We start from the raw sequence: 25,580 nt of genomic DNA on the forward strand, positions 1-25,580 counted from the left end.
CTTGGCATTTACCAATGACAGACTTATTTCAGCTGGAAAGGGATATGCTCCACTTCTCATCAATATTTACTTTTCTTACAATTGCCTTGTGTCAGGGCCTGCTATAAAGTCAAGTTTTCTTCAACCATCTTTGGAATAAGTATTTTGGTTTAAAGCTTTGTAGCTTCTTTTTCTGCCTTTTGCTCCCACCCAGCAGTTTCCAGTCTTCTACCTTTCTGTAATTCTTCCCTTAAAAAAAAAAAAAAAAAGGGCATTTTGACTTACAAAAGACCTGTTCTGAGGAAAGGCCTCTTTGAAGGTTTTCTGTCTTTTATTTGTGTAATGGTGACAAGCCTCTGTGGAATATGCTTTCCAGACTGAAGAGAAGAAAGAGGCATGCAAAGTTGGTTGGGTGTTCGCTTACTATGGAATTTATTTTAATAGACCTTAAGCCCAAAATACACCATTAGATCATCTGCTTTGACTTCGTGTATATCAAAGTGCATAGCTGCCTTACCCTTATGTTGACCTTAAATCCTGGAAAGCTGTTGGATTGTAATCTGGAGAAACTTGACATTTGAAACATTTCATCATTTTAATGAGTAATTAATTTTTCTTGTTGAACATTCTCGTTGTTAAACAGTTGCACTTTATTTCTAGTTTGAATTTTTAGCCCTTTTCCACTAGATTAAAAAGCACCTTATTATTTTTCCCTGTTGAGGTACGCTTTTGTGCTGTAATCACATCTCCTTTCATTTGTGTAGTACTATAATCCCTGTTCCTAGGAATGACTGACTTTATTGAGTTGTGGTTGGATCTTGGAAAAACATTCAAAATTATTAAACTGAGTTTTCTTTTTAATACTTGATAACTTGATCCAGAAATGACAGATAGCTATTATTTGTATTAGCATTTATTTCTTTTGAAAATTCTTAGATTAATATTGAAATGTTGCTATCGTGTCTTTTTTCCTATTAAGATAATAGCTCTTGTATCCATGAAAATATTTTCTCCGATGTGGTGGAAATTAAGAGTCTTTGGGAAAATATTTTCTCAAGCAGCGTGTGGCCAGCTGCCAAGACAGATAAAGATTATGGAAAGTGTAGGAGCAGAATGAAAATAAGAAAGAAGAATCATAAAACCCAATGAGTTGAGAGAAGATACAGGACTAGAAAGGAAGAAAAGTACAGGGAAAGAGGGAGGAAGAAGAAAAATAATTGTAGAGATGACAGGAATGAGACATTAAAGGAAAAGAGGGCATTTTAAAAAGCTATGAGATCAAATAGACCAGGGGAGGCAAATCTAAATCTGGTATTAAGAGGTCTGCAGCTTTTGTCTTCCTGTTGCTCCAGCTTCTTAGATGAGAAATTGGAATATTTCCATGGCTGGATATAAAAAGCATATTAGTCACTGGGATGTGTTGGAGCCCTTCAGAGATGCAACAAGGCAGATTCTTCTATTCCATATGGAATTGCAGGCAGAGTGGTGATCTTTTGCTGCCATCCAGCTGCTTGCTTCCTGGTGAAAATAAGTTTGTGTATTAGAGTAAATTAGTCCATGTTTTTCCCTGTTTAGATAATGCTGTTTGGTGTTTTGCATTTTTTCCTGCTTTATTTTAGTATTTTGAGAAACTGCTCACATTAGGGATTTTGTTTATTTATTTCCTTTTTTCCTTTTTTTTTTTCTTTAACTGCAAGGAGGTTTGGTATGCTTTTGCTGGGGAAAATGCAGAATATTGATACATAAAGGCTTTAAGGCTGCTGAAGAAAATCTGAATGAAGCTACTGACTTAGGAAAGTATGCTGTTGACAGTTTTTCTCATAAATAGGAAAAAGAGATGAGAGTCACTGTATTTCAAGCTGGACAATCACAGAATTATTTTCCCCCTGTATTGTTGAGGTCTGTAATGTGTGGTATTGTATCCCAATCTAGTGGCAGCACAAATTGCAGTAAGTGTAAATGAATCACTGATATTTTGTTGCATATATGTGGTTGTCTTCCAAGCCATGCTCTTCTTCTAGCTTATTGCTGTAGTATCTGATGTGGGGAAGAACAGTTTTGTCATGCTGCTGAGAAGAGGGCTCAGCATAATAGATTCTCAGTTATATTAAGAAGTACTAACCAGGATAAAAACCACTACCTTTTAAAAAATGCTTTGTTATCTTTTAGTGGTCTTCATGCAAAACTCAGGAGTTGCCCTGTAATAGTCATTAGTATATGACCAGCATTGTAGCATTGAGAGCTTTCCAGAGTTGTTTTTACCTACATGAATCCTTGAAAATTTTACTTTTCTGAAAGTCTCTCTTCTCTGAGAGCTAATTGCATTGGAAAAAGTGAGCTTCTGTAAAAGGAATAAGGATAGTAACACCATGAAATATGTAAGGTTGTTATAGTGTTTATGCAAAGCCCTGAATTGGGAACAGGACATTAGTTAAAGTGTTATGCTTAGAAGTCTTCTAGTTCATGGGAACGAATCACAGAGACTCAGTGACGATGTTATTCTGAATTTGTTGTACTCTCTTTCAGGCTGAGATAGCCCAGCTTCAAGAGCAATTAGCTCTGAAAGATGCAGAAATAGAACGCTTACAAAGTCAGCTATCTAGGACCCCATCACATAGTGAAGTGGCAGAAAGAGGTAAGAGGAAGGGAATTAAAATTAAAAATCCAAAACCCTACTTTAACTTCACTTTGGTAGCAGCTTGGCTCAGTATTTCAAGGAATACAAAGAGATATAAGAATGGACTTACAGAATTTATTTTGGGAAGAAAAATGGTGCAAATTTATTTTGTCTTCTGGTAGAGCAGAGGCCTTTAATGTGTGAAATTCTATCCCAATCTACAGCCAGCACAAATTGCAGTAAGTATCCTAAGGACACTGAAACTTTTTCTACTGGAATTTTATTTATAATTTGAAAGAGTCATTGTAGTTCAGTGGGAATATATTTTTTTTGTGTATACCTTCAAAATTTCTTTGACAAATCTTTGCAGTTTCCATTTTTTAAGAAAAAAAAAAAAAAAATTGTCAGTAGTAGCTGAGCATGATGTTTAAATGTCCAAACATTCTAAAACATAGTCATTGATTCACATCTTTCCTTTCTTCAAGACTATATCTCATTTAGGCTCCCTCTCCTATGAAAGGTTGGACCAGATGGTCTTTCAAGGTCCCTTACAGCCTGGGCTGTTCTATGATTCTATGACATTGCAGGTTTCTGTTTTAAATCTGCGCTGTTGATACAGGTCAATGGCAAATAAACCAGTTTGTTTAGCCTTTGGTCTCAACCAGTCATGACACAGTTCTCTGAAATATTGACTCCCTGGACCTTCTGTCAATTGCTGGGCTGTGAGCAATATGATATTAGTGACCCTTTTCTTCTATAATACTGACACTTATCCATGCAGGAATATTTGTGTGTAGTTGACTGCAGTGCATCAGCTTTGCTGCACTAACTTCTTTTGTGGGTGTTAACTAACAGTTCCAAAGAGTGCCCTTGTTAAGATGTGACTTTTCAGGTGCTGTGCTACCTCTTCCTCAGGGCTTACCAAGAATCTCCATACAGGAATTAATGCAGATGTGTTTTTTTCTAGAAGACTCTATATTTTGACTGTTGTTTATTCCAAATAAGTGACTTAACATAACCTCGGTGCTGATTCACTCGGCTGCAGAGCTTGTGCATGTAGCATGTCTAACTAGAAAATTAGTTTGTCTAACAGCAGTGTTTTGTAGAGGAACTCTTCTACTAATAGAATTTTGTATTTTCTATGAGATTCCCAAATAATTTATGATATTTAAATGGAAAGATAGTGGTATGACAATAAATCAAAAGCTCAGCAACTTTCAACTTCTAGTAGCGTGTCTGTTCCTGTTCATGCCGAAGATGGGTGAAACTGTCCTTGATTCCAGTGGGAGAAGAATCAAACCACGTACAGATTCTTTAGGCTACATTTAAGGAAACCACTTAGACTATATTTGAATGGAAACAGTATGCAGCAGTAATAATTATTCTGATAAAAAATAACTGATTTATCAGATTTTTAGGTGGTCTTATCAAATAAAGTTGGAAAATAATATCAATGTACTTGTAGTATGCTAGAATGCATATGCTAATTAAATTGCAAGATTTATCTAATATGTGCTTTTTCTACATACTTTGACTCTCACCATTTACCATCGTAGAGGAAGTTTATAGGAGAAGGCTAAAAGAAAAACGTAAGCCTTGCAATTCACTTTTGGCTTTATCTCACTGTTCCTTTCACACAAATTATAACTCAAATGCATTCTGCAGGAATAATTCAATGTTTGTTTAGATTTGGCTGTCTAATTGTAATATAAATGAGACACTGCTTTCATTGCTTGCAGCAAGCAGACAGCTACTTGCCCTGTTTAGTAAGATTTCACTTCAGAAAAAAAAAAATCAGAGGTTCACAAATCAGATAGTTGGACTTCAAAGGGACATTGTCAAGGTTAACAGAGCCAAAACTTAACATTTACCTCTTTTTATTTGTACATATGTAAAACCCATCTAATATCTGGAAAGATGGCTTTAATTGAAAGCCTCCTTCCTTGGAGGGAAAGGATTTGGGCTTTTTTTTAATCAGTGCACTAAATTAAAAAGAACAGTTTGAATAAAAATGTTTCCATACTTGATGTTGTTATAAATATTGTAAGTAAAGTTTGCTTTAATGTGCTTAAAAATACCTTGACACCAATTCTTTTTGAAGTCTAATATTTATAAAGAGAAATTAGTAGGACTGTGATTTTTAATGGCTTTTTAAAAATCTTCCAATTGCTTGCCCACTGCCTGCTGGCTTGTTTTTGATTTGGCTGTGTCTGTGCATGTCTTGTGTTACTAAGCGTTCTCTTTGCAAGAGAAATGTTTGCAAAGTTCATTTGCATGTTTTAAAACTTAATCATTACAAGGTGTGTATTTTTCAGAATAACTACAAAAAAAAGTAATTACAGTTTTTGCCAATAGTCTAGATGTGACATTGTACGTTCAACATCTAGTTGTAAAACTTTTTTAAGATGCTCTTTAGCAGTATTGATTTTCTTTCTTAGCTCTCACTTCATGCCTGCCACATCTGGTTTTCATAGTCTTTTGTGAAACAAGTGGGTCTGTTTTAATGTCAAAGCATGAATTCCTTGAGTGGCAGTTACAGCAGATAAACTATTTCAGTTTCTGTCTCCATCATCTAGACTTTATTTAGCATAGGTTGGTACTGGAGGACTTGCTAGGAATAGTGTGTAGAGAAGAAATTAAAGATTTGGTTCAGCAAAGTTAGGATTACGTGATTAACAACGTCATAAATTTTCAGAGAGTGTGTTTTAATTGTTTTTGACTATAACATTCCTGAATAACCTCTATCTTGTAACACTGAATTGCGTGTGAGGCAATTCTGTATTAGCTTTTGATGTAGATTTTAACTCAGTTATTCATACTGAAATGTTTTAAGAAACAAGGAAAATTTGTAATTTTTTTAATCAAACTAGTTTTTGTTATTTTTCATTTCCAGGTTTCATGAATGTCCTTGAACTACTTGTCATAAGCTGGCGAATATTTTTCCCAGATGGAATATAATTAATTTTCAATCATACTTAAAATTATTTCCTTAAATGTATAACAGAAAACACACTCTCATCTTTTTCAAAATAAGCTTCAATTTTTTTTTATTACTTGACTTTTAGAGTATAAAATAATATTATGTAGCCTTTTATAAGCAAAACCAGCATGTTTGTGTTTTGCGATGCTTTTAATAGTTCAGCTTTTGAAAAGCTCTGAGTTAAATGTAGTTTTAACAGTGCATTTGCCGTGCCACTGACGTGGTTTTGGTTACTCGTAAGAACATAGGGATAGTATCACAAAACATACACTTGCTATGTTTAGTGTAAACAGTATATTTTCCTTATAACATTTAAAAAACATTTCTAGATCAAGAAGTTCAACGGTTGAAGATAGGAATGGAATCATTATTGGCTGCAAATGAAGAAAAGGTGAGAAAATAATTCTTGTTCTACATAATAAGAATGAAATGATGATTTTGAACCTCTGTAATGATCTGAATAACCTGCTTTCTGTAAGCATGGTATTGCCCTGACTTTTGGAGTATCCCATGAGATTGTGACAGAAGGATGATTTTTAAATAGAAATTGTGGCTGATCTTGCTAACCTTGCTGCAGAACTTGGGAGGCTCATTAGATTCCAGAGGGGAGTAGAAAGCCACAGCTGTAATGAGCAGAATCTCCTGGTTTCTGCTATTGAAAAGATTACTAAGGTTTGGTCACCTCTGGCAGCTCTTCATCTTCCAGCCTAATCTGAAGTGCATTGATATCCCCAGTTTAGATTCTGATATTAAAAAAAGTCAAACTGGCCTTTGAATCAGACTGAAATTTTGGGAGAAAGGGACCAGGATTTAAAGAGACAAGGGTAAAAAACAAACAAACCCCAAAACAACAACAGGAAAAAACAAACACACACAAACAAAAAAAACAAACACAAAAATGGAGTACTGAAGGAGAGGAGGAGTGAAATTAAACTCATTTAAATGGTAAATATGGGTTTTGTCTCTTATCACCTGTATGCTGTTTGCCTGTCAATTGGACAATTCAAATGCAGGGTTTAGGACTCAGTCTTGGAGGATGTTGAATCTCCACCTTCAGATGCCATTGACTTACTACGTAAAATGTTCCCTTTTTGGGGGGGGGGGGATTAATTATTGAGGACATTGTAATTCTTGTTTTATGAAAATAAACCAGGCCATAGGATTTTCCTTTATGGTGACACACTCGTATACGATCAAATAAACAGTAGTATACATCCCTAAAAACTTCCGTTAGTAAGTGGGAAACCTGGACAGGGTAGTGTTAATTCTGGAGAACATTAATGTGACTCATAACAACATTTAGTTCTTAAAAAATCAAAAAGCCAAAATTTACATCTGGAAAATAAAAGACATGGCATTATCTCTTGCCAAAATTATTCCAAGTCTGCATAAGATTTTTGCATTTGAAGGGAACACAAAGTATTGTTGCTTATGTCCTAATATCTGGATATACTCACAGGGAAAGGAGAGTTATTTCCTTGGAAACTGTAGTGTTTAAGCTAGTGGACTGATGGTTGACCTACAGCTTCTTAAATGTTTAATGTAGAACTGTTAACGTCAGTAATATTGCAAAATAAAATATTCTTCCTGAGGGCAAATAGGCTACATAGCTTTTGGGCTAATTCTAAATATTCCTTGTGTCATTTAGGACAGAAAGTGCTCAACTAAGTTGCTAGTAAGTGGTGCACATATTTGTTTTCTAAAAAACTGCGTATGTTAGTCTCAGTTCTTTGCTATGAAGAAGAACCTATTGCTTCTATCCATAGTTGGGATAACTGGATATCTGTTTTAGGCCTCTTTTGTCTTGTGTATAGTTGCTGAGGCATGAAGGGAGGATCAGCATCATCTACCATTCTGTAATGTGGTAAAGGTCTGGTTTCTGTGCAGTTACTCCTACAACTCAGTTGGTATCTGCTGTAACTGTAATGTAGCATACGTGTACTGGAGCAGATTTTAATTGAAATATCTCTGACACTGACCTAGCTACGGCAGTGCAGCAGCTCAGTATCAGCTAATCACTTAAATACTTGCCAGCTTCCCTGGAAGTTTTGGGTTTGGTTTTGTTTTGTTTTGTTTTTTCCAGTGCCCACTTCTCTGCTTCTGTGGCTTTCCTGGCACCTGCTTGTGAAAACTAGTTCTTTATTACTTGCTTGGGTTTGTATTCAGTGCTCTGTAGTAAGAGCACTGGGCAAGGCTATTGCACAGGAATAGTTTAGAACTGGGGTCAAAGAAACAGGACAAACTGTAAAATTGCAAATTGTAAGATCGCACACTTAGTGACCGATAGCAAGAATTTATTATCATTGGGGACACTATCGTATATGGAAATGAGAGAAATGACAGATCTAATCAATCAAATAATGATTTACTACCCATCGCTGTGTCGTGTCTGTGCAAAAGGCAAGTGGACTCCCTGAATACATGAATCAAGATGCTTTCTGTACATAATAGGAAAGTGTTAGGTATTGGAGAAAGAGTGGAGTGGGATAAGGCATCAGACATTCATGAGACCTCATTTCTTTGGTTCTGTACAGTTTTGACTGCCTAAGTTTGAAAAGGTGTGTTCAAAACTGGAATAAGTGTAGATGTGGGAATGCAGAACATATCCTACAAGAGAGGATTAAAGAACATGACTAGACTGTTAAACTGTTCAAAACATAAACATGTTTACGTTGCAATTACAGGTATGATGCTAGCAAAAAACAAACACTGCCCACTTCAGGGAGTTGAGGTTCAACTCCAGAATATTCCTTTGACTCTTCGAATTGAAAGCAGGGTTCCAAACTATACTTCTGTAAATAACTAATTAACTAGTAATGCCAAACTCCTCTGGTTTCCTTATATCCATAATTTCACACTGTCCAGCAAATATCATGTATGATGGCAAATAAAAGCCAAGAAACGTTCTTTACAAGACATGTGAGAGACTTGATCCTGCTTTCTGGAAAAGCAGGCCAAAATCACAGAAATGAATGTGTAATACAGTGTTTCTGCAGGTTAAAAATGTTGAATTTTAAATATTATTTTATTTAATGCTTTTCACAGGACCGTCGAATAGAGGAGTTAACACTATTGCTAAGCCAGTACAGGAGGGTCAAAGAGATAATGATTGCAGCTCACGGTAAAATGCCTTGTGAATAATTTCCTGATATCAGGTCTTTTAAAACTGCACGTGTACTGCTATTTGTTGCCTTTTAAATATATGTGTATAGTAATATATATTTCATTATGCATATATTTGTATCATGTTGGAGTACTATGAGAGCAAGTATACACTCTTTCAGATACAGAGAAAACCACAGTATGTCTTGACCAGGCTTGTGTGTTACTGCCTGTAGTTTGTGGAGATTTCCTTTTTGTTTCCTGTGCTGTAGTCAGTACAAAAAAATAGGGTCAAATCTGTCTAGAGATTTAGTTACGACATTACTATTCAGCAAGACTTCTGTGACTGAATCTTATGCTCGACCCTGTAAGTCATAACCTAAAATTTGTTCTACATCAGTTAATAGTAAATCCCTCCTTGGAGCCTAATTTTGGTGCTATATGTTGTTTTAGATGGTGTCATTAAGGATTCTGATTGATAAGGAAGGATGACTGATGAGATTACTGCTCTGGGTGTACAGCTGTGTGAACTGCTCTATCCGTTGGGTCTGAAGCACTGCGGTTTACCTCCTTATGTGCGAAGGCAACCTGAAGTCAGCAACTGCTCTCCTTAAAACACTTTGCTATATATACTGCAGTGGGGCAGGAGCTTTGGTTGCAGAACTCCTACATCCATGTAGCAATGGCTGGGCAGACAGCTGCGGCCATGGTTTTATTAGCTACTTCATGCAGTCCTGTCTCTCCTCGCTGATGGGACTCCTGTAAATCTCTTCCACAGTGCAGGCCTATGATATAGTCCTTCATGGCCAAAGCTTCATACTTCCTTTTTCACTGCTGCTGGTTGCCATCCCCTCAGTTGTACGTGGGTTGTAGAGGCCAGACCAAAAGGAATTAGAGCAAAAAGGGTGAAAAGGAGGGAGCAAACAGCAGGACACTCATGCAGACAGAATTTGTCAACACAGGGGCAATTAGGAAAGTTCATTCAAATTGGCTAAAGGCATGAGTTTACAGTATTCTTATTAAATTGCATTATATCCCTCTCAAGAATCTATTATTCAAAATTAAAATGACATGGTTTGATTTAAATTAATTCATCTGGAGGAGATGAATAAAGTATACAGATAGTTACTAAGTTTGTATGGTGTTTCCTGTAACCATTGTGTTATGAGTAACCGGTTTCTACAGTGTAAAATGGTATCAGGAGACCTTAGTGGATGATGAACGTTAATTAAATAAATACATCCCATATTCAGATTTCCTACACCACAGTTCAATTCAGGAATGGCAGTAATGATCAGCTGCCAGCCAGCCAGCTAGCATTAATGACACAATGTTTTCCTTTTATGTCATGTTTTTATACAGCATTCATAAAAGGGTAGCTGATGTCAGGTGCAATTTGATACCGTTAGGAGGACTTTTTTCCTTTTTTGCTAAAAAGAGTTGCAATGAGCATAATAAGTCCTGTTGCCCTTCCCTTCCACTAAGAAAACTCCTGACAGCCAACTAGGTGAGATCTGGTTTGGAGCGAACAACTGAAAAACCATGGTTGCTTTGGTGCACACAGTATTATATATTTAACTTCAAAATCTGGGGAAAAATCTTTGTCCCATTTATCAGTTATGCTGCAGGAAGTGGAGTGGGTTTTAGGACAATCTCATTTTTAAGTTGCCACCTTAGTTTTCGGTACTAAATTTAGTCTGGGAAACTTGACCTTCTGAAAGGACAGTTTTGTTCAATGTACGTCATCACATTAACAAACACAGTATTTTCAGGTCTTGTATGGCAGAATGGAAACTTGTATTTAACACATAAGAATAGGGAACAGGAGTCAGGTAAATCTCTCTCTGAGCGCTCATTTACAAAACAAAAAAGTCTCTCACTTGAAAGTGTTCTGAAAGGAAATCCAAAGGTGTGATTGTAGCTTTTGGAGACATATTGAGGGTAACTCCCAAGATAGCTACACCACTGTTACCCTGAGAGTAGGTGCTCTCAACAGTAACCCCTGCAGTTCCACTCTCCTTGGCCACATCCCGGTTGGACATATTTGAGTGCACCATCCCCCTGTGGGACATGGCTTTTGGAGGACACTTGTGTGCATGAGCAAGGAGCAAGCCATGGTGCTCTGGATTATTGAGTTGGTGCTGCAGGGAGTATGATGGTGTTAACGTATGCTAATATAGACGTTCTATACAGTGTAGCTAAAAAAACAGTGATGCTCAGCATAATAAAACAAAACCCAAAACCTCTGTGGGAACTAGAGTGTATACTGAGATTGTCCACACTGAGGTGCATATTGTGATGGCTACAGTATTATCACAGCCAAATGAGCTTGTTACCTTAGCTGTTGGTTGTGGGAGTCTCGTGTTTAGGTTACCAAGAAGTATCTTGCTGATTATTTATGTTTTTATTTCTAGAGGTGGGTTTTAAAGGTTCCCTTTGAAGTGTAATCTCTGCTTAAAAACTTTTGGTAGAATCAGTGGGCTGAAGTCTTCTGTCTCTGGTAACCGTTTCAAATAATTACTTGACAGAAATACAATATATTCTAAGCGTTTCTTATTTCTGCTTAAGGCAGGCTACAAATCATGTTGACAAAAGATGACTGACTCTTCACCATAGGTAACACATACATTTAAAAAAGAACCAAAATCTATTTTGGATTAAAGTAGGGTAGCCACTTGAAACAACCATTGACAGTTGAGTAAAATGTAAAGGAGCTATCCTGAACTCAACTATGGATAGCTCTTTTGGTTTTAGTAATTTGTGCTAACTTGAGGGGCTGTGTACCAGGAACCATAGTGTGTCACTTCATATCCTGAAGGGCCAATGGTCAGTATCAGGGTTGTTGGCTGTCTTTGTAGCTGAACAGCATGATAACAAAGCTCATGAGTTTTCAAGTGATCTCTCTGCTAATAGTGCCAAGGCTTAACCATAAGATTTGGTGGTTTTTCATAACTGCCTAGAGCTGCTGCACCTCTGTCACATAAATTAGGAATTATTAATGTGCTTAAAGGTCAGTCTAAATTTCTCCATCATGGCACAGCAGCCCTTCCACATCCTGTTTGCAGAAAAAATTTCTTATCCAAAATACTCTGGAAGTTTGCTGAGCACTAAATATTCAGACCCTGATTTAGTATTGCAGCTTTGACAATTTTGGAATAAAAATCCTACTAAATAATGAATTTGGAGTATTTCAGTAATTGTTTAGGTCTGGAATATTCAGAAATACCTGGTGTGTTTACCATTGTTCATCCTTGAACTGAGCATGGGGCACTGCATTATGATACAGATGATGTCAAACATGCATACCACCTATAAAGCGATACACTGTAAGAAAATGGTACCAACCTGAACTTGCCTCAGAACATCAAACTATGAATTAAGAGTGGTTCAGAAGCTGCCTCATAAGCAGCTCAGCTACTCGCAACAGAGCACAGCATGTAACTAGAAGTTGTAAATTTGTTGCTCTAATGTAAATCAGCTTCCTTGTAAGTCAGAGCCCAAAGGAGGGGTGGGGAGCACAGAGGCTGGTAAACTACATGCATCAGATGAAGACTGAAGGGGAATTTAGAGTCTGACGTATTAGACTGTCTAACATGGTCCTAAATGGGGGGGTTTTTTGGCTTGTTTCTGTCCCTTTCTACTTCTAATCCTTAATGCTCACAGGCTCTTCCATCTCTGGTGGCAGTGAAGAGGAACTTGAGACAACTTTAAGGAAGTGGAATCTTTTGAATAATCCTCAAGGAGAATTATTTGAAACAGAGGTACTTAGTAAAGATGTTTTAGAAGCAAGTTCTGCTGTATATATGATGTGTTTGTATTGATATCTCTATAGTAGCTAACATAATGTAGATGAGGGTTTGGCCCTGGCTGAATTTTTGTGGCTCTTGGTATGGCCATGATAGATTCAGAATCACAGGCACTAGTTACAGGCTTGAAACTCTTATATTTTACATAGGCCTCTTCAGGAGAATTGTCACCAGCTATGCTCTCTCCAGTGCCACACAAAGCTATGGAAATCAGGCAAGACCTTTTGTTTCTTGTTTTTTGTGTGGATTGTCCTAAGCCTATATTATTTAATCTGTTTAACTGTTGGCATCTTGTCTTGCCTGTTCTTGGCTTTGCAAGAACTTTTGGGCAGTTGTGAAAGCAGTGTTTGCCATGGGAGTTTGCAAATACGTAGTTGTATAAGGTTTGAATTACAGGAATAAATTGGCACTTTTATATATCAGAAGATATATGTACTTAAAACAGTATATTTTATTCTGATTTAAAGTGGAAGCATTCCAGTATCTTCAACTAATTTAACCCCTCCACAAGAAGAATCTTTGGAAATCATAAATAGGTAAGAATGAGTAACTTTTATTGAAATGTAAAACATATAGCCAGGAATTTTTTTTTTAATTCTGCCTTTTTCCATTTTTAAAATCTTTTTAAAAGCCCTTAATGTTGCACACTGTTCACAGTGAGTTATTACTGTCTACTCTTGTTTGTTAAGAGCTTCTAAAAAGTCATCTGTAGATATAAGGTTTAAAACTGCACAGTGTGCCTTGTTGCCTTTCATTGTTGATCAAAGGATGTCTTGTTGCTGTTTCTGACTTCATCTATTGCAGTTCCCAATAGTATGAGTTTTAGGCTAAAACTGTAACAAAAGAAATGAATCTCCTAATTCTGGATTATCTGTTATATGCAGACATTATGTGATATATACAGCTGTCATACGATACAGTTGTGGCATATGCAAACATACTATGTTGTATTAACTGTTGCTTCTTTGCCTATCATTATTTAAGGGTTCCACAGAAAAAAAAATCAAGTAGTTTAGAAGACTTGCAGAGTGAATCCCTGGAAAAGGTTGGTTTATTTGTAATCACAATTTCTGGTCTTTAACATCATGACTAAAAGATAAAGGTCAAGTATACATATTATTTTTGTTTCACATATAGTAACCCTAACCACCACTAACATTGTACTTGGGGAAAAAAGCCCTAATAATAAAAGTCAGGTTCTTCTTTTACCCCATTGCCAAGCTTAGAATAAACAAACTAGTTGACACACCTATATGTACACATCCTCAAATTCAGCTTTTCAGCTGAAAGAGAATAAAAATATTTAAGAGAAATACAACACATAACGTTAATGAGAGGTCGTTTTGTTGAACTGCAGTATTATTTTGTTTATAGGTAAGTGTTTTTAAAATAATTTTGACTTCCAAATCGCTAAAAATGTTAAGGCAGCAAATCCTGAAAGTAATTAAATATTGGGACTGGGTATTTCCACATAGGATTCCTTTTTGAGTACTTGCATGTAAATATGAGTGTCACTCCCTAACTTAGACTTCTGATATAAATGGCATTCCTGGAGATGGTAGTGATGCTGCCTTAGTTAAAACAGCAGGAGCACTGTTATTAATTCAAAGGCTTAATTCCATTCCAGAATAAAGACTTTCTAATTTACAAAGTCTCATTACATTATGGTCCGCAGGCTTGTTTTGTCATTATGTACACTGAAATTTTTCTGCACTTGTAATTATGCAGACTGTTATTATGTAATTATGTAAGACTGTTATTGACACTTTCTATACTCAAATTAGGCTTAATACTAGATCACCCACACCCAGTAATGCTATTTATAAACAGATACTAGTAATATGATTGTTCCAGTTCTTCAGATTTTCTTAAGTTTTTCTTAAATCTCTGAAGATGACAGTGACCAAACAGAATGTTTGAAATTTGTGTTGCACTCATTTGATTGTGGTCATACACGTGACAAATCAGTTCAGAACTAACATTTCATTCCATTCCATGGAATTTATGAAGGTCTGTTTTCTTTTCATAACTTTTAAATTATTTTCCTGTCTTAAATTCAAAAACATGATTTGTCTCTGTGATATGATGTGATAAGGTTGTACCTACACATTTAGGCTGTAAATCTGTTCTATCTGTTAAATCAGAGTCCATAGAGGAACAAGAAACTACCAAGGATACAAGAGAATTGTAGCAAGCCAGCCCCATGTTCAGCAAGGCATTTAAGTTGTTTGCCCTAGTTTAGGCTTGAGGCTTCTTAGTGAAATAAATGAGACCTCCCTATGCGTATAAGTGAGTGGCTAATACAACCAAAACTAAGGCCAAGAAAACTTGTTTTGCTGACTCAGCATGACAAGACTTTGCTTCTTACGTTAAGTCCAAGAGAACCTGTGCTAGCGGCACTGTTTACTAGAGCTGTTCTTTGCACAAAGCTCAAATTCCAATTATCGCTGGATGTAATAAAATAAAGTAAAACACATTGGTGTGTCTGACCTAGCCATGCTGGTATTTGTATCACTTCATTTCTATCACAGCTTTTTATGGTTTCAGCTGGATACATACAGTATTGTTTATGTTCTTTTTTCATGTCAGTCATTTTCATATTGTTTTAACTGTTAAACAACTGTTACGTTCCCAGCTTAAAGTAAGTCTAAAGGGACCACCCAGAAGCCTGCAAATAGGAAATTCCTTTGAGCACAACAGAACCTAAACAGGACCTGAATTTTGTAGAGTGGTTTGAACAAACACATTTAGTATTAAATATTTTATTGAAATGAAATGAAGAGATAACAGACCTTGTAATATATTGTCAATGCATTAAGTAGCATCACTATAGTAATAAGACTACAATTGATGTTTTGTGTATGTATGTTAATACTAACATTTGTCTGTTGCTTTTTTCCATAAAACCTTGAAATTACCCTCCCTGCAACTCCATAGTATGTAGACGGAAAACCAGTACAACCTGTTGTAGAACAAGAGGTATATTAACTGTAAACTCTCCTAACATTTATCTGTTTTGATGTGCTGTGATGGTACAGCTGTGTTTTCAGGTTATATTTGTTTTCTTTTTAAAATGTTTGCATAGTTCAAGTACTGACAAACTCTTGAGACCAGGGGTAAGGATTTGAGAGGGAAATATTTTTTTTTATCTAGAAGCTTTTATGTGAGGTTAGAAGGTGAAGTCAGTCAATTTCAGAAAATACAGTGCTAATATAGTAAGCAATTTCTCTACTCGTATAATTTTTGGTACAAGTCAGGATGTAGTCCTGCAGTTGCCAAAACAGGGGCAAGGGGTGAGGAACTGAGGAATCTGGACTGCAGTTATAGTATCACAAAGATCCCTCTAGGCCTTGAAATAAGAACAGATAAACCAGTGGTTCTCTCATTAAATATTTCATGTGTCATCCTGTCACAGACAATGTTTTAAATGTTTTACAACAATTTTGCTAGAATGGGGTTACTAAATAGGAGCATACTATATGTTTCTGTATACCAAATGTTTTGCGTATTTTCAGTACGAAGTTTTCCTACATAACCTCCTTTCTGCTACTGAAACATTTACCAATATGAGCTTATTCCAAAATGCACATTGAATGTACACCGCTCCCACTAATGTCAACTGGAGTAGCAGGTTCATTGCTTCTCTGGAAAAGCCTCTATATTCCTATAGTTTTGGCAGTTGTGGAATATACATTTTTGTCCAGAGTGATGGCTCCTCCGTATTTTCATTTGGATTCAGTATTGAAGAAGTCTCAACATGCCGTTTCCAAAACCGCAGACAAGTACCTCCGTGAAATGCATACTTTGGCTGGAAAAGTATCTTGTTAGGCTCAAAACTATCAGATTTATATACAAATTCTAATCTGCCCTTGTACAAGGAGCAAGATCCCCAAGTAGTTGATCACTGAAAAAACGAATGCAAGGAAAATGAAGAGATATTCTATTTTTAGCAAACCCTACATACCAGTTCCCTTTCAATACAGTATACCAAGACTTTGAGGACCACCTCTTGTGACTGTGTACATGTACCAGAGCTGCAGGCAAGCATACGTTAGGCTCTATTTTAGCCTGACTGGACAGAAATTGTAGAGTCAGCAGCCATTCAGACTAGCCCTAAAACGTAGCTCAGTCTGTGCTTTTTTTCTTCCCCCCCAGCATGTATCAAAAGTATACCTTGTGCTTAGGTTTTATAGTACAATTGGCAATTATATATTTAGCTATATATTTGGCAACTATATATTTAGCTAGAATTATTTTTTTTAAATCCTTGCATTTGTAATGTTATCTATAGAAAGAGATCTTAATTCTTACAAAAGAGAAATTTCTGTAGCCTAACTTCATTGTTGATTCTTTTACTGTTCTTAATGGTGGTGGGCAAATACGTTTGACCAAATTTGCGTTACACAAATACTTTTGGCTTAAATTCCAACGAGATACAATTGTGAGGCAGAAACATAGCCAGTCTGGTGAAACATAGGGGGAAAAATTGACAGACCAAAGAATGGGCTGAGAAGTAACTAAATGCATTTCTGGCACTATCAAAGTTGACCTTGGAAGGACCAAATTATTATATAGTGCCAGGGTCCTAGAGGAAAGGGAGACAGCTAGAAAAATTCTTATGATAAAACCAGGTCATATTCAACATATATTTTAATGTAATATACAGTCTGGCTGAAGTGGAAGGGGCAGATGAGGGAAGAGAAGGCTGTGTCTTAGCTAGAAAACTTCATCAGCTGACTATTGGATTTAAATTGAATTATCTGTAAGAAGGAATGTGGAGGGGGGTGGTGTCATTTTGAACCGTGAACTTCAAATACTTTTTCTCAACTTTTAAAATATTGTGTACTGGATTGCAAACACTATGAGTGATTTGATTTTTTTATTTATTTATTTGGTTTTTCCCTCTTTAAAAAAAACAAAACAGAGTAAGCCACTTGTGAAAGGCAGCAAGTATCAAACCTTGCCAGGAAAGCTGCCTCGACCCTTACAGAATGGAGAGCAGGGAACATATAATTTGCCGGATGGGTGTGGCATGAACGACAATGAGGACAACAGTATCCTGGGCCTAAGTATGTATCCACACCTCTTTGAGAAGCTTATGTAGAAGGGAAAAAAGCAAACTGTTTGAGGGATTGGGACATAACATGGTATATAATCTGCTGTGCTAGAACAATAGACTGTGACGTTCACATGATTCAGATATGGAAAGTTCTACTTTTTTTTTTTTAACAATGTACTGAAAATATGCCACGTTAGCTCACTGGAGAGTAAAGGATGGTTTTAAGTTAGAGCATTCTTTTCTGTTGCACTTGATAGTTTGCTGACATCATTGATAGCATAAGCAATGAAGAGACACTGTTTTGAAGATTGTGGGGAGAACATTCTGAAAGTCAACAAATCTGTAACTAAAAATTGGAACTTTTAGAGATGCAGACATATTGACAATACAAATAAGCAGTATTTTTTCCAGACATGCTTCCAATGTTCCCCTGAGCTTGCTGATCCGTTTTCTTAAAAAACAAGCAAGCAAACAAAAATGCGCAGCCAAATTACATCATCAATACTTTTAAAAAATGTACGCTAGATTGGTGTATTAAACCAAACAAACCCATCCCTTGCCATCCCACTGCATTTTAGTATGTGAAACTTTACAATATAGCTAGCACTAATATGCGCATTTCAGGCAAAAATCCTAGTATCAGCACTATTGGTTGCCGTAGCTTGTAGGGGACCCACAAGTGAAAAATTAACCTGCTAGATGCAGAAAAACATCAGTGGATTTTGAAAATACAAGTATATTGTTATTCCACAACCATAGCCATATGTGGAAGCCTGTATTAATTTATTTCCAGTGACATCTTAAGCGTAGATTTATTGACAAGAAGTATTAATAATGAGGTACAGAACCAGGTATTTGTCAAGGACTGAAGAGCTTGGGAGCTCAGGCACAAGAGTATCCCTTGTGATTTGGAAGTGTTCCTATGTTTTAAAAGTTGTGGTGGGTTTTTGGATTAGTTGGTATTTTGGGGGGTTTTTTTGGTTTTAAGGCCTCACGGTCCTAAAAGCTGGTAGGGTACAGTAGTTTCAAGATTTCAAAAAGTTGTGGGTTGTTTAGGTTTTTTTAAAGTTTTTCTGTGATTGCAACATTGTAGGCAATGCATGAGCCATGCTATTACGTCCTTAACTGCAGGATTATCCAAGGATGGGTGATCTTGTAAAGGAAAAATGTTCTTTTTCTAGAAACAAGCAATTACTCCTTAAATACACTGAATTAACAGTCTTTTTTTTTATGCAGGTTTGTTTGTTTCTTGCATGTGCAGTAAACTCATTATACCTCCAATTCTATATTTCAGAGGAATTTTATATCATCTTAGACATTGCCTCATTTCAGATGTTCTGCAGGCTTTATGGAGCTCTGTAGTATATGCTTAGTGTGTTAAAATTATCTAAGAATAGTTTAAAAAAAAAACCCACAACAGATAAATGATCATCCCTATCTATTTAAGATGACCTGTACAGAATTCTTGGGGCTTGTGCACATCAATGCATATTCACTTTCATGTCAAACATAACTGCTGCTTTTCTTTTTGTTTCTGCTTTTAATGCTTAGCTTACTTCTTTGCTCTTCTGTAACTTTATTTTGCTGGTGTTTTATATTTTCTTTGCTTCTTCATCTGGCTTTCTGCTTCTTGGGATGACTGAAGATCGCATCAGGAGTGTCAGTGCACCAGTGCTAGGTACTGTATCCAAACAAGATGCAACTTTAACGTTAATTTTGCCGCTTACTTTGTTCCTTTTCTTTTTCTCTCCCTTTCTCTTCTCTGTGAAATACTAATACCAAGTGGGCCATCCAGATTGAATTCCTTAAGTGCAGTACTGAAATGAAGTAACAGCTTTTGCTGTATGGCATTTGGATGGGATTTTTTAAGATACTTATTCCTTGTTTCATTCTGTTTTCACTGAAGTCAACAGAAAAATTCCCATGGATTTTGATGGAGGAGTTTTGGTATTAAGAATAGGTAGGGCAAGAGTCTGAAGAGTCTGTTTCAGCCTGAAGACCTTGAATGGATTAAAATAATGTATTTAAATACAAATGACTGAAATAAAACATTGGGTAAAATAGTATTGTATTATTCTCTTTTTTGCATCAAATGTACCGCTACTATTTTTTTCACCTTCTGAGCACGGTATTTTTAATACAAGAACAACTTTATAGATATCTTTACTGTTTTATTAGGTTCTGCATTTAAACATTAGTCTCCCAGATAATGACTTTGTTAATTAGTATAAAATGTAATATATTACTGCTCTTAACCCAGGAGAAACAGAGAATGTGGATGGTACAGTAGTGCCGGATGACCTTTCGCATCTTTCTTCGGGAACAGATTCAGGTCCACAATCTCCATTGTCTCCAGAAAGCAGAAAGAGTCCAAAAGGGATCAAGAAAATCTGGGGAAAGTAAGATTTGGTTTGGTTTGGTTTGGTTTTAGTTCCCTGTCAAAGCATTTTGGTTGAGAATGAATCCAGTTCTCAGCAAAAGCTACACTATCTACAGCAAGAATGAAGTAAAATTCAGGAAAAGGAGAGAAAGCAGCTCTGTGATTGTATGGGTGTGTCTCTTGTGTACACATGGGTGTAGAAAAATGGATGGTAGTGTTCAGTGTCATGCTGTTGGAAGAAATAATACACTCTGCTGTCTTACTATAATGCTAATAATTTAGAATGCCAACAGTTTCATTAGCTATCACAAATTAAATGAGAGCAAGTTGTTCGTTACAGAAGCCATCAGGTAAAAAATGAGAGAAAATAGAAGAAACAAAAAGTAGGGGGACTAAGTTTTACTGTTTGCTTTGTCTGCTTCAGGACAGTAGACACTTACGAATCTGGCCTCCAGTGTGGATTATTACTTGGGTTGAAGGGTTATGTCTGCTCTGCAGAGTTTTATTTCTTTCCTCACAGTTAGGTCTAGACAGTGTTTGCCTGGAACTTCTTCAGCTACCACTTGAATTAGATGTTTGTGGTTTACAGGAAGATGCATACAGCTTCTAGTTGTCATTATAGTTTCCATACGAAACAAATGTTCTCTGTTGCAAGCTAATAGTACTATCTTGGCACTCTTGTCTTGAAAGAATAAGAAGAACTCAATCAGGTAACTTCCCTGCAGACGATCTGGGTTTGGCAGAGTTTCGAAGAGGTGGTCTCCGTGCAACAGCTGGACCTCGGTTATCCAGATCAAAGGAAACCAAAGGCCAGAAAAGGTAATGGTTCCTCCTTTACCTGCACAGCATATTATGCGGTATTGTTAAATGTGCTGAACGGCCAAACAAACCCTCCTTTTGTGAAATAAGTTTTTCCCAACATAATTCATTACATGTGGAATTCCACAACAACTGGAAAGGATTTTTCTGGTAGGAAATGTATCCTGAGTAGCTTGCCTAGCTGCACTCCTTCAACTGCAGGTTGTAGCACTAGCTGTTTGTTGGAGTGTCAAAAATTTCACCTTGTTAAAGAACAAGAAATCTTGTCATCATCTCATGTGGGAATATCTGCAAAGTGATGAGGATTCAGAAATTCCCTTTTTCCTCTTTTCAAACAGAAAATGGGAAATTCTTATTCTCCGCCCACCCTCCCCGCCCCAGCTGTTCATGAGTTGAGGCTGGGCAGTCAGATTAGCAGGACATATATGCAAGAATGGCTGTTGGCTTTTATTATTGCACAGAACAAAGCACGCTAAAGCATACACTGTAGTACTGCCTCTGGCACGTGATGAGCTTTCTGATAATAACCATAATTCTTTCCTTTAAGAGTTTCAAACATTTCTTGTACTTTTCAGTGACTACAATGCTCCGTTTGCTCAGTGGAGCACTGAAAGAGTTTGTAACTGGCTTGAGGACTTTGGTCTCGGTCAGTACGTCATTTTTGCACGGCAGTGGGTGACTTCAGGCCATACACTGTTAACTGCAACACCTCAGGACATGGAAAAGGTAATAATCTGTAACTGTTTCTCTCAAGCAACCATACATGTTGATTCTATACAACCAGGCCCCTTCAAACAGTTGGTAGTTCTACCTTTCTGAAATATGTAGTATCCATTTCTGTAGATACCTAATGAGATGAAAAGAGCCAGAGGCAAGGCAAACTATTTGTTAACTGTTATTTTGCAGGAAATGGGAATAAAGCATCCACTGCACAGGAAGAAATTAGTTTTGGCCATTAAATCAATAAATGCAAAACAAGAGGAGAAGTCTGCACAACTCGATCATATTTGGGTGACACGTAAGTGTTTGAACTATCATGGAATTCTTTGGAAAGGAACTTCCCCCACCCCTATGGATGGGCTGCCTGATATATGTTCGTTTAAGCAGTTACCAAACATCTTTTTAAGAGCACTAAGTTTCAACATAGTAAAATTTTCCATAGAATGAGGATTTTTATGTTGTTCTTGACATCCAAGTATATATACAGCTATCCAGTATGATCTTCCAAGGGGAGCTCTGTCATTCAGATTGCAGGGAAGTAAATAGGGGTGGGGAGCTCAATCTAGCAAGAGCTACATTATGCTGCAGAAGGTACGTGCTCAGTCACACACTGTATGTAAAATATCACGGGGTATTGTGGACAAAGCTGTTTAATGGGAATTGCTTTTAGGCTTTTGGTAAGAGACTGTCCTTTGGAAAGGTAAACAGGTAGAATGAGCTACCTGAATGCCTCAGAAGAAGCCAGCCCAGACAAGAAGGAGAGGAGGGCTTTGTTCTCACTGGTCTGGATTTGGGTACACCACTGTTTTTATATCTGCAGGATGGCTTGATGATATTGGTTTACCTCAGTACAAAGACCAGTTTCATGAATCCAGAGTTGATGGGAGAATGTTGCAGTACTTAACTGTGGTAAGCTAAAATACTTTTTCCTCAGTTTAACCAAATTTAACTTCAGAAGAGCAAAGAGTTTTACAATTTTCCTTTGAATGTGAGCAGTTAAACAATTTTTTGCAAGACAGTGCCAGTAATAACTCATGTTACTGGCATGAGTGCATGATTACTATTCCTAAGGTATATAAAATAAGTCATAGGATATGTTATAGCTAATTTCTGCAAAGTCTTTCTTTCAATATCATATAGTACACCATGATTAAAGGTAAAATGACCTATTTTGCATGGAGCTTCCGGAGTGTCGTGTTCTCCACACCAAGTTAGCATCAATATTCAGTAAAGATAAGCAGTAAATCCAGTAATTTGTACAGCTCCAACCATGTTAGCAGCAAACCAGGCACTACACGTGCCATTGTGTTTTCTTACAGTTTCCCTGCCCTGGTTTGGATAATTAACTACTTGTTTTTGTTAACTGTGCTATGAAAAAAATGCCTAATTTAGCTGTTACCAAAAGTACAACCTTGTCTATGCTGCTTAAAGAGCCTTTGTTATAGGAGCATGGTCCCTACTGTTCCATGGTTAGGTGCGTGTTGCTAGCTGCAGTGATCCTACCCACAACAGGATCTTAGATCAGAAACAGTCCAAATATTTTTAAAACTGTCCATGAGCCTGGATTTTACTTAATAGGCTACAAGCTCTCCTTCATTTTTTATAGCCAGGTCTTGCTATGGTGCAATTTAAAAAAAAAAAAAAAAAGCCACAACAACCACCCCCAAAACCCCCACCCTAAAAAAACCTCTTTAAAATATAAACTTTTATATTTTATATAACCAGTTACTGTGGTTTATATAAAACTACATAGCAAGCTTAAAATCTTTCTTCTTGGGGAAAGTACCTGGTTTGGTATGTATTCTGTGCCACTTAAAAGGCTCTCTCCTCTACAGAATGACCTTCTTTTTCTGAAAGTCACCAGTCAGCTGCATCATCTGAGTATTAAATGTGCCATTCGTGTGCTGCATGTCAACAGTTTTAACCCCCACTGTCTACGCAGGAGACCAGTTGAGGAGGTAAAAGAATGTTTAAGTAATTTAATTTAAACAAGCACTAATCACTTGATTCCAGCCAAAGGGGATAGCAAGTTAGCAGTGCACAATGATACAGTAGAATCACTGCTACTAGGGAATGCGTCTAAAGCAGTAGATATGCTGCTTTCCACCTCTGCGATGTAAAATGTACTCACCCATAATAAAAATCTACTCACTCCTTATGTGCTTGAACCACTTATTAGTTGAGTCTCATGCACTTCCCTTTAGAATTTTTCTTAGTTTAAAGAAGTTAATTCAACTTCTGAGAGAATAATTTGAATGTTTTTTCTTGCCTAATTTTTAATTCTCAAGGACTGTAAGGTTTTTGCCTTACCTGGTCAGCATAGCTTATTCTCTTAGTACTAAAACCAGACAATACTACTTGTTCTCAAAATGCTCCCTTTTTTACACCCAGCATCTGTAGTCTCTATTATTATACTGCTCGATGCAATATATGGGGTTTCATCTGTACTAGACTATGCCTGCTATCTCATCAGAGGATGTCTGAAAGAGGCCTTGAACAGAAACAATACCTTAGAATCGGGGAAAAAATACTGCTCTTCAAGGAAGAGGAGGAACGATGTTTTTATCTGAACTGAGGATACATATTGTGAACATGCAGTGACAATGCAGGCTATATTGTCATCATCGTTTCTGGTTACTTTAACAGAATAACGTTTCACCTTCTGAAGTAGTTCAGTGGTCCAATCACAGAGTGATGGAATGGCTCAGATCAGTCGATCTGGCAGAATATGCACCAAACCTTCGAGGAAGCGGAGTGCATGGTGGCCTGATTGTAAGAATTTGTTTTAACATTTTACTACATATCTAATAAAAATTGACAGACTGTAATGTAAAACATCTTTTATCTGGTGTTTGTCAAGCAGGAGGAAACAAATACATCTGCAAAATGACAGCAGGATAAGGCCTTCTAAAGAGCATCTGATCCATGGATCTTAATTTTACAAAGGAAAACTAAAATAAAAAAGGAACTGCTAAAACATTTTTTATAACCAAAGCTGAGCTGTGCATGAGTGTTTAACAGCAGTACATAAAAAAAAACCAACCCCAAACAAACTGTACCATGGGAAAGTTACTTATTGATAAGGCATCACTGAGTGTTTCTTTGAGTGTTTTTAATAGAATTCTGAGCCACAGTAAATAACTGTCCTGAAATCTCAGCAGTCTTGCCAGCAATCAGGAATGACATTTTTTTAATTCAAAACATTCAGAACTATTTGCAGCTTAGTAAAGTCAGAGTTCTGAAGTACCCTGATTCTAGTGCCGTAGAATTTTTGCAGAAATGAAACAGAAGAAATTGTGCTAAGATTAAATTTATACTCCGAGTAGAGCAGAAAATTCTGTAAACAAATTTGTTCAATGCAAACAAATGTAAGGTTTTATGATAAATATAAATAAGTATTTGCCTGATCATGCTCTGCATTTCTTAGTGCCTACTTTCATTGATTTCCCATTCAAACCCTAGTATCATATCGCGAGTGAGTTATAAAAGGTCTAATGTAGATAGAGCTAGCTTAGTAAGAATGAGCTATCTCTCTGATAAGCACTGTAATGGTTTACTATTGCAAATATTTAACCATATTTAAAAATAAATATTCTGCCATTTTTAATAGATTCTCGAGCCTCGCTTCAATGGTGATACACTGGCAATGCTGCTGAATATTCCACCTCAAAAGACCCTACTGCGACGCCACCTAACAACCAATTTTAACGTATTAATTGGACCAGAGGTACAACAAGAAAAAAGAGAAATAACGGAGTCAACGGCATACACGCCTCTGACCACCACTGCCAAAGTTCGGGTATGTACTGCTTTCAAAAAGGAGATATTTCAGAATTTGACTTCCTCTCCCCTGTCTTATAAAGAAAATAAGGGACAAACATGGGCAGGGAGAGGTCAGTTCTAGAAGGAGCATTACAGTTTCCTTAATTCTAGATACCAAAGCATTTAATTTGTGTCTGTTTAAATCGGCTTCTGAAATAAGCATGCAATCCCTTCTATCTTTTCTTAGAAGGAATACTAGCTAAATGTATTTAAAATCAACTGTAACTCCCAATTTGAAAACAATTAAATTTATTTAGTTCAGAATCTACGTACTTTAAGGACTAGGGTATAGCAGT

The 25,580-nt window shown here is 36.7% G+C and overlaps 2 protein-coding genes across 6 annotated transcripts in view; one reads left to right on the top strand and one right to left on the bottom strand.

Annotated features, from left to right (window-relative positions):
• PPFIBP2 (PPFIA binding protein 2) overlaps window positions 1–25,580 on the top strand; it is a 95,851-nt gene that overhangs the window by 67,353 nt on the left and 2,918 nt on the right. The window contains exons 8-25 of the mRNA XM_072865384.1: window positions 2,506–2,614; window positions 4,153–4,185; window positions 5,906–5,967; window positions 8,622–8,697; window positions 12,342–12,439; window positions 12,634–12,698; window positions 12,952–13,020; window positions 13,469–13,529; window positions 15,422–15,463; window positions 17,409–17,553; window positions 19,804–19,942; window positions 20,614–20,742; window positions 21,318–21,468; window positions 21,649–21,760; window positions 22,283–22,371; window positions 23,298–23,420; window positions 24,109–24,234; window positions 25,073–25,261. Coding sequence (XP_072721485.1) covers window positions 2,506–2,614; window positions 4,153–4,185; window positions 5,906–5,967; window positions 8,622–8,697; window positions 12,342–12,439; window positions 12,634–12,698; window positions 12,952–13,020; window positions 13,469–13,529; window positions 15,422–15,463; window positions 17,409–17,553; window positions 19,804–19,942; window positions 20,614–20,742; window positions 21,318–21,468; window positions 21,649–21,760; window positions 22,283–22,371; window positions 23,298–23,420; window positions 24,109–24,234; window positions 25,073–25,261 — 1,818 coding nt within the window. The remainder of the gene's footprint in view (window positions 1–2,505; window positions 2,615–4,152; window positions 4,186–5,905; window positions 5,968–8,621; window positions 8,698–12,341; window positions 12,440–12,633; window positions 12,699–12,951; window positions 13,021–13,468; window positions 13,530–15,421; window positions 15,464–17,408; window positions 17,554–19,803; window positions 19,943–20,613; window positions 20,743–21,317; window positions 21,469–21,648; window positions 21,761–22,282; window positions 22,372–23,297; window positions 23,421–24,108; window positions 24,235–25,072; window positions 25,262–25,580) is intronic.
• CYB5R2 (cytochrome b5 reductase 2) overlaps window positions 484–25,580 on the bottom strand; it is a 41,339-nt gene continuing 16,242 nt past the window's right edge. The window contains exon 10 of one of the 5 annotated variants that reach the window (XM_072865379.1): window positions 484–1,497. The gene's annotated coding sequence lies outside the window, so the exon portion shown is untranslated. Of the gene's footprint in view, window positions 1,498–12,994; window positions 13,318–18,963; window positions 19,544–19,587; window positions 19,934–20,330; window positions 20,762–25,580 lie in introns of those variants that run through there. The other 4 variants (XM_072865382.1, XM_072865380.1, XM_072865378.1 and 1 more) reach the window with 4 other exon arrangements.

The sequence above is a fragment of the Ciconia boyciana genome, chromosome 6, assembly GCF_034638445.1.
Source record: "Ciconia boyciana chromosome 6, ASM3463844v1, whole genome shotgun sequence".
Lineage (NCBI taxonomy): Eukaryota > Metazoa > Chordata > Aves > Ciconiiformes > Ciconiidae > Ciconia > Ciconia boyciana.